Source organism: Glycine soja, chromosome 8 (assembly GCF_004193775.1).
Source record: "Glycine soja cultivar W05 chromosome 8, ASM419377v2, whole genome shotgun sequence".
Lineage (NCBI taxonomy): Eukaryota > Viridiplantae > Streptophyta > Magnoliopsida > Fabales > Fabaceae > Glycine > Glycine soja.
In genome coordinates, this window is record NC_041009.1 from 5,286,340 (window position 1) to 5,295,960 (window position 9,621).

Genomic DNA, 9,621 nt, shown 5'->3' on the forward strand with positions numbered 1-9,621 from the left:
GCACTGATCTCTACGCACTCGACCTGCATTTCGATTCAATTCTCCAATATGCATGCCTTCCTCGATCTCTCGTTACATATATGCATGTTTAATAAGTGATATTGATAAAACTATATACACATGGATTATGTTACTTAATTAATTACTTGCTGCATGTTTATTTTCTGTTGGTGATGTTTTCCTTCTTTTTCTTTTCAATGTTGTATTTCTTATTCGCCTTTGAATACGTACTTCATGTACCTGGAGACCTGTTGCTATAGTACTATATATGACAATTCTTTCTGTATTTTCCACAAAATACACATTATTAATAGTGTCGTGAACAAATTAAACAAAATTATAGAACATTATTAATTTAATTTATATGCATTGATATTAAAATATGATAGGATAGGAAAATTTTTAAAACTTAATTCACTTTTTTTTATCGTAACTTTAAATGTAATGATTTGATTAAACAACTTTTTTTTTTGTAAAACATCATTAAAAATACAATTTTACAAATTAAGTTTGACACTGAATCGATCGTATCTGATTCTTTAAATATAGGATGTTTATTTATTAGACAAGTTTATAAAATTTGGCATAAATATATATTTGTTTGCTGAAAAATTTATGAATTTTGCAATTTGGTTTCTATATTTTTTTTCTTGACTTTTAGCCCCTAATTTTTCTATTTGATGCTTATTGTGACATTGAATCTATTAGCTTGAGATGTCACCATATATAATGAAAAATATATCCACAATTGTGATAAAAAAAATCAGAAACCAAAAAAATCTAAAATTATTTCAGGAACCCCTTAACAAAATCAACGTAATGGCATAAATGAAATATAAAATAAAAATTTATGGACCAAATATAAAATTCGTAAAACTGTTAAAGATAAAAAAAAAATATATTAATCGAAACCATAAAATTTCATTGTTGAAAATTTTATGTCGTCACGAGCATTTGTTATTTTATTTTGTATATTAACAATCGAATATATTTTAATCTAATTATATTATGTTTTAGTATTATATATATGTGTGTGGTATATGAAAAAAAAGGAAAATTTAACGATTTTTAATTTTTATTTAAAATAATAATAGTAGATTATAGGTACAAATTAAACAAATGTGGGTGTATATGTAAAACTGCAATAGCCCATCCCAAAATGGTATGTTAATTAAGTGCTAGAAATTCAACAAATGGATCCAAGTTGTAGACTAAGCTATATATGGGTTATTCTTTCTACATCCAACAAACTTTTTCTACACTTAATATATTTTAAAAAATTTCAACTTTACTCTTTTTTACTTCATTCATTTTTTTTTTTTTCATATACCCTACAGATTAGTAAATTGTAAGACACTATTCATTTAAAGTTTAAGTTGACTGAATGAAGGGTAAAATTGGTTTGTCACTCAAAATGTTGGGCATAGAAGAAGTATTAAAGGAGCAGGAAGAAAATTCTGCTATACATTTATACCAAGCCCACCAAAAATGTAATTTGGGCCTGGAAGACCATGGAAGTCATGTGAATATGGTCTTAATCTAGAAACTTCTAGTTACGCTTCGAAGAAGACCAGAATGTTACAGAAAATTTCAGAAAATACGTGAATGCATAACTAGGACTTTCTGGAAAGTACTATATTGGTCCTCTACGTTATTTAAATACCCCATGTGTCCCATTCAACAGACATCAGATATATTGTTGGCTGTTTTGAACATTCACCCAATTTGCAGAGTTCCAAGTTATATACATACACTGCATAATTAAGAGAAAATGTCTCTGATTCCAAGCTTCTTCGGTGGCCGAAGGAGCAGTGTTTTCGACCCTTTCTCCCTCGATGTGTGGGACCCCTTTAAGGATTTTCCATTTCCCAGTTCTCTTTCTGCTGAAAATTCAGCCTTTGTGAGCACACGAGTGGATTGGAAGGAGACACCAGAAGCACACGTGTTCAAGGCTGATATTCCAGGGCTGAAGAAGGAGGAAGTGAAGCTGGAGATTCAAGATGACAGAGTTCTTCAGATAAGCGGAGAGAGGAATGTTGAAAAAGAAGACAAGAATGATACGTGGCATCGCGTGGAGCGAAGCAGTGGTAAGTTCATGAGGAGGTTTAGATTGCCGGAGAATGCTAAAGTGGATCAAGTTAAGGCTTCCATGGAAAATGGGGTTCTCACTGTAACTGTTCCTAAGGAAGAGATTAAGAAGCCTGATGTTAAGGCCATTGACATCTCTGGTTAACCTATGCTACTCTGTTCCTTAGTTGAAAATCCTTGTATTATGTTTTCTTCTGAGGGTCATACGAGCCCAAGACAGTTGTCACGTATTATTATGCTGGTTTTGTTTAGAGGCCTTATGTTAATACGGCCATAGAAATCTTTGGTTAAACTGTGTTAATATGTTACTTGCTTTGTAATTGCAAAATATATCAAGTGATAGACTAGTAGCTAATGTACATAGTGAGAAGAAATAATAATTCTAAATATTCCTAATCTTCATCTTGATTCTTTTATTATTATTCAGAAATTAATTCTATGAAGTATTGAGAAAAATTAGTTTTTCCGGACTCCTTGTGCTTTATTTTTCCTACGTACCAAAAAACAGTGTAACAAGAAAATATAACACTGTATATCTAGTACTGACTCACCAAGTATTGATTGTCAGCTAAATGTCAAAGCCTCAAAGGTTGTCGTAATTTATCAAACTTTCAAATTTATTTTGTAGAATCTCCTTTTTCATTGCCTAACTAGAGTGATAAATCCTTATGCTGGTTCCTAGTTCCTTCTACTATTATTGATTGTATTGCTCATCAAATTTAAGAAGGAAATAATGAGTGCATTTCCATAAAATAAAATAAAAATAGAACTGACCCACCAAGAAGAATGTGTTAAATGATCGCATATAAAACTGAAAGCTGGGTAGTATAAGACTGAATAGAAAATAATTCTCAAACTAAACTATTTACTGAAAAGAGATTATGGATTGGTTTGTTTAAATTTATAGAAAACAATTTTAAAATAAACATTTTTAAAAATATTTTTTGATAAGTATATAATATTTTATTATCAAAATAAGTAAAAAAAAAATATTTTTAACTTTAAGCAGTTTAAATAAATACATTAAGAAAAAAATTACTTATCTTATTAAATAAGTGTTTTTTTTAAATAAGTTAAAATAAACTCACGTTATCTATAAATAATGTTAGAATGCTCAACAAATATTTTTTAAAAAGGCAAAATACTCCACAATAAATATTTTTTCTGTAGATAATTTTTTAAAAACTAGTTTTGAAACACAAATAAAAACAAGTGTGATAAAACAACTTAAATAGGAAATTAAAAAGTCTAAAATTTTTCTAGATTTCTAATTCTAAAAACTAAAAAAATCTTATTATTTTTAAAATAATTTCGAAAGATTGTTTTCTAGCCAATTTCCAAAGATTGTTCTTATACATCAAACATAGTTTTTTGCTTTTAAAAAATTAAAAAAAAATCAAGCCGTTTGATTTATTTCTAAAATATTTACCCAGAAAAATTGTCTTGAATATGTCGAGGGGGGGTGAACTTAAAGTCTTAATTGGTAGAAAGTATAATGAACACCAATTCAGTGATCAAACAACGTCATATGAAAATTCTTATCCCTATGGCATGCGGCATTACTTGATGTGAGGATATGAGCCATGACCTCTTCATAGATACATAGCTTTTGATATGGGTGATGTTATACCGACGCAACCCAAGTATCTACCTACGTGAGTGTCATGAAAGACTTGGACTATTTCTTTAAAGCATTCGTGACGTAATATATATATATATATATATATATATATATGCCTAATTTATTGTAGAAATTTTTGAAATGTGGAGCTATCGCAAATTTAAAATATAAGTGTTATGTGGTAATATCATCTTGATTTTAAATATATTAAATTCAAGAGAAATTCATTTGAATATAAGATGTCGAGGTATCGAGAATAAGTAATTGGTTTGAGTGATATTAATTAGATCTTTTTAAATAAAATGTTAAATTTGAACTTATGTATAAAAAAATAATTGAAAACAAAAAATTCACTATGATTAATTAAATTTTTTATGGAAATTAATTATTTGTAAACTCCATCTATGTTCCATACTAGTAAAATGCTTAAAAAAAATTGTAGCCCCACTGTTTTTTTGAGAGAGAATGTTGCTCCACTTTTTTTTTTTTTGAGAGTGAATGTTGCTCACCTAATTACTATGTGTTAATTCAATTTCCAGGACATTAGCAAAAATTCTCAGGATTCTTAGTGGGGGATTGTAGATCGAAGTAATGGCAAGTTAATTTCATTCGTCGAAAATTCAAACGTTCAATTTTTTATGATTTGTTTATTTTTTAAGTTATCAAAGGCATAGTTGAACGTTGGGTTTTTATTCAATTGGCTTTATAGCCATTCAAGTACGTGCCAACGGGTTTTTATTCAATGGGTTTGTAAGTTGACTGTTTTCTCAAAGAATGAAAGCCACAATTTTATTATAAGTTAAGAAATTTAATTCAATTGATTAAATATGTATCTGAATATTATAAATCTATTAAAATATCTTTGATTTCTATATTTTAAAAAAATAGATACTCTGCACGCAAGCAGTATATATATGGGATAGAATTTAAAATATAATTTGTGTAAAACATCATTAAAAATACAATTTTATAAATTAAGTTCAACTCATCCCATCTCACTCTTTAAATATGATGTTTACTTATGAGACTCATTAATAAAAATTTTTTGTTAAACAAATGTCCACGAGCATTCTTTTTGTTTCGTATGATACCAATAAGAAAAATTAACTAATTTCAATTTTCATTAAAGAGTAGATAAAAGTTATAAAAAAAATAAAGAATAAAGAGAGAGACAACAGATCCACTTAGTATTTTTTTTTTAGATCTAACTATTAGATCTTTAAGAAAATAAACGGTGAGAAGAAGAACTCTAAAATAATTATTCTTAAAATAGTTGATTCCAAAATGGCATGTTAAGTGCTAGAAATTCAATAAATGGATCCGAGTCCTAACCAAACCTGTTTAGCAATGCTTTTCATTTATACACAAGCCCACCATAAAGGCAATTTGGGCCTGGAAGACCAATCCTAACTTATGTCTGGTTAAGATGGTCCAATCCAGAAACTTCTAGTTGTGGTTCGAAGAAGACCAGAATGTTTCAGAATTTTTCAGAAAATTCTAGTTTCGAGTGAGATCTTCAGAAACTTGGTAAATACGCGCATGCATAACTAGGGCTTTCTCGAAAGTACTATACTTCTCCTTCGCTTTGTTTAAATACCCCATGTGTCCTTCCGACACACATCACACAAAGAAGCGAAATCATAGTTAGAAGTCTTAAACATTCAACCTCAATTTGCAGAGTTCTAATATTACATTGCAGAGAAAATGTCTTTGATTCCAAGTTTCTTTGGTGGCAGAAGGAGCAATGTTTTGGATCCTTTCTCCCTCGATGTGTGGGACCCTTTTAAGGATTTTCCTTTTCCCACTTCTCTTTCTGCTGAAAATTCAGCGTTTGTGAGCACACGAGTGGATTGGAAGGAGACACCAGAAGCACACGTGTTCAAGGCTGATATTCCAGGGCTGAAGAAGGAGGAAGTGAAGCTGGAGATTCAAGATGACAGAATTCTTCAGATAAGTGGAGAGAGGAACGTTGAGAAGGAAGACAAGAACGACACGTGGCACCGCGTGGAGCGAAGCAGTGGTAAGTTCATGAGGAGTTTCAGATTGCCAGAGAATGCTAAAGTGGATCAAGTTAAGGCTTCCATGGAAAATGGGGTTCTCACTGTAACTGTTCCAAAGGAAGAGATTAAGAAGCCTGATGTTAAGGCCATAGAAATTTCTGGTTAAACTATGTTGCTCTGTTTCTTCGTTATTGAAAAGTCGTGTGTTTATGTTTTCTTATTCTGAGGATCGTTTGTATGAGTCGTGTAAAAAATATGTCAGCTATTATGTTGGTTAAGACTTAAGAAGCTTGATTATGTTAGGGCAATACAATGATACAAATCTCTTGTTAAACTGTGTTATCTGTTACTTGGATGAAAGATTGTGTGTTTGGTTTTCTTCGACGAGTTATATGTGTAAGAAAGTAATAGAATAACAGTTTTATATATAAATTCTATGTTGCTATATATGATTTATTATCTTAGGATCTGGTATTTGCATGTACTTGCACAAGCCGGAGCAGATGTACATGCACCATCCCAATGCATGCATGAAAAAGCAAATAATATACTATACCTTCCTAGTCTTCTTCCCAGCCTACTTACTTTAAATTGAGAAGTTAAATGTTTACCTTTTTGTGTGATCCAATAAAGCTCATATCTTAGTGGTTTAGTTCTTAGAAAATATCGTTAGTATTTTTACAGATTTTTTATAGAGTCAGATTAGTTGCTACGCAACTGAAATTTTAGGGAATAGCCAGGATAGAACCAATCTCTGTGATGATATGGTTTTCATGAAGATTAGTATCGAACATCAAAACTATTAATAATGCATCATAAATTTTAGACTTAAATATGAATTTAGTTAATTATGTTTGTGTGTTTTAAAAAAAATTAGAACCTATAAGTATTTTTTTATATTCTTATATGGAGATTATATTATATTTAAGTTGTTGTTATGTAAAAATTTGAAGTCATTCGACCGGTCTTATCAAAATAATGATGATGAGATTTGTACCAAGAGGGAGAATCAGCTTCTTAATTATGGGTTTCCAACCAATTCCAGGAAATTCTTGATATAGGTGAATAAAGAAGAATAAGGGAGAAGATAGAATTTCTGAAAATGTTAAAGGAACTCTTACATTAGATCATGACTTACACAATTGTTACTTTTTTTTTTTCTAGTCATGATTGTAACCAGGAACAGTTTCCAATATGCATTTTGAATTTTAAATTGTTGCACAACCTGTTTCCTATTTTTAAGGAACTATTATCTTTTCTTTGATGTTTTTGATGTATTACCCATCATTAATTTAGTCTCCTGTTATAATCTTAACTAACTTATAAACAATTTATCCATTAAGATATTTTTCTTTCTGTTGCCAACATAAGCCTACATTTTATTTTTTACAGAAATTATTGTAGGATCAAAAGGGTAACTTAGTGCGGTGGTAGAATTGCGAAAAATTATAAGCCTATAAGACTAAAAAAGAAGCAAAAAAAACTTAAAAAAATCTAAATATAAAAAAAGAAGACTTACAAGAGGACTAAATTATATTTAAGACTTCATTTTACTTTTTAGGCAAATTATTGTAGGATCAAATCTCCCTGTCGCCACGGGCAAGGTTGAATTGCCAAACACGTAGTAAACCATAATAATAAGTACTAATAAATTATTCCATTGAATTGAATTATTCAAAGAAAGACTGTTAACACTAATTAACCCGTGCCAACAACACAGTAGCCCAGTAACAATATTAAATTCTGTTTAATGAAGGGAATTAAGGGCAGCTTAGAAGAAGAAATGGCAAAAAGGGTTTGAGTGATTCATTGTCTATAAAAGGCCAGCCACTACTGGTGTTTAGAGTATGCACACACTTCCTCTTAAGGATATCTTGATCCAATTGGAATTGAAATAACAATTCAACCAGCGATGGCTTCTCACAGTTTCATCATTTTGGCCCTTTTCATTTCTATTTCCTTCTCTAGCATGGACATGACATTAGCAGCACGCCATCTCCAGCAGACAACAAGGTCATCTTTGCAACTATTCCCATTTCTGCCAAACATCACCCTTCCAATTCCACGACTGCCAAACATCACCCTCACAAACGTCACCCTTCCAATTCCACGACTGTCAAACATCACCCTTCCAATTCCAAACATCCACTAGGTTCAAGCATGACCCCCTGAAGCTGCTATGCTTCACTTGGATAAATAAAAGCACCAATCTCTACTCTGAATTTGGATTCTGGCTTCCTGTCATTAACTATACACATATTATGCTACATTATCTGTTGGAGATGATGTTTTCTTTTCAATGTTCCAATTCTTCTTCGCCTTTGAATTAGTACGTGTATTTCTGTGGCACTTTTGCGTTACTCGTGTACCTTGAGTCCCATTGCTATACAACTTATTTTATGATGAATCTTCCTTTCTTGTTCTCTTTCATATAATATGCATTGCTAACGTTTTAACATTGTAACTCTGTAGTTTGTAAGTCGTATTAATTAGTATCGCCATAACAATAATCATTATAATATATTATGCAGATGTCATTGGAAGAATGCGAAGGGAGATATATGACACTGGAACATTTTTTTTATCGTACAGTAGAACAATATTTGTATATACGTCAGGGTCTTGCTTAGAATTTTTTTACACCTTAGGCAAATTTTGCTTTTGAAAAATTGTTAAAATCTAATAATCAAACAATTTAAACATCTTATTCAATAATAATCCATTTAGCCAATATCTTTGTAATATGATTTATCTCAAGTTAATTTTAATAAAATAACTTTTATTTTCTTTCAAGAATAACAATAATTACTAGTATTATTAATAATATTATATAAATATTTTTAAAGATAATTATTTTTAATATAATTTAATAACTCTAATAAAACATTGGTTTATTTTTTTTTGTTATGTCTCTTCCACGAAACAATTTAAGATCATTAATATCAAATTAATGTTTACTAAAAATTTTAAGATTAATATAATATTTTTTAATTCATTTTCTTTTAAAATTCTGAACTATTATGAACCAAAAGCTTGGAAAAGGCTTAAGATAATGACCCCATTGGCCTTGTCATAACTACTCATCTGATATCCGTTGATATTTAAGAAATGTGACACCAAAATACACAACATTTTCTCTACTTTCATCTTTATTTACTTCTATATTTTTAACAATCTACACCAATAAAGTTACAATTAATTGAAGCAAGCATGGCATCTCACACTAAGAGTTGCATCATTTTGGCTTTTGTGATTGCATGGACATGGACATCTCCAGCAGACAACACTTCCTAATTTGAAGCCACGTGTCACTTTACCCTTCTTCCCTTTCAGTTGTCCTCTTCCACCTCCGCACCTGAATTACCTTTATCACTTTTAATAAGCCGTTTTCTGTCATGTTTTAATAAGCCATATACTATACAAAGAGAAAAAAAAAACATATAGTTATAATAGAATTTATGCTTTGATAGAAAAGATAAAAAAAATGAAAAATAAGAAATATCAGTGTGATGTTTAATATAAATGATAATTTTATGTATTGTTATCGAGAAAAAAAAATTCATTATATTATTGATATAAAATATTCATTAATTTTATCAATAATTAATTTATATTTATATTGAGAAATCTAGATAGTCAGCCTTTTAAGAGATAGAATTTAAAATATAATTTGCGTAAAACATTATTAAAAATACAAATTTATAAATTAAGTTCAACTCATCCTATCTCACTCTTTAAATACGATGTTTACTTATTAGACTCATTAATAAAAAAAAAAAAATCATTTGTACAAAGCCCACCATAAAGGCAATTTGGGCCTGGTAGACCAATCCTAACCAATGTCTGGTTAAGATGGTCCAATCCCGAAACTTCTAGTTGCGGTTCGAAGAAGTCCAGAATGTTTCTGAAAGT

At 30.0% G+C, this 9,621-nt stretch overlaps 2 protein-coding genes across 2 annotated transcripts; both read left to right on the forward strand.

The window, feature by feature from the left end:
* Positions 1–1,678: 1,678 nt before the first annotated feature.
* On the forward strand, positions 1,679–2,496 carry LOC114421377 (17.3 kDa class I heat shock protein-like). The gene has a single exon (XM_028387265.1). The coding sequence runs from the start codon at positions 1,772–1,774 to the stop codon at positions 2,231–2,233; it is 462 nt and encodes a 153-aa protein (XP_028243066.1). The 5' UTR covers positions 1,679–1,771; the 3' UTR covers positions 2,234–2,496.
* Positions 2,497–5,248: 2,752 nt separating this feature from the next.
* On the forward strand, positions 5,249–6,141 carry LOC114421378 (17.3 kDa class I heat shock protein-like). The gene has a single exon (XM_028387266.1). The coding sequence runs from the start codon at positions 5,414–5,416 to the stop codon at positions 5,873–5,875; it is 462 nt and encodes a 153-aa protein (XP_028243067.1). The 5' UTR covers positions 5,249–5,413; the 3' UTR covers positions 5,876–6,141.
* Positions 6,142–9,621: the final 3,480 nt, after the last annotated feature.

Excerpts from the sequence above, each read along its gene's own strand:
- LOC114421377 (XM_028387265.1), top strand. The coding sequence starts at position 1,772 with ATGTCTCTGATTCCAAGCTTCTTCGGTGGCCGAAGGAGCAGTGTTTTC.
- LOC114421378 (XM_028387266.1), top strand. The coding sequence starts at position 5,414 with ATGTCTTTGATTCCAAGTTTCTTTGGTGGCAGAAGGAGCAATGTTTTG.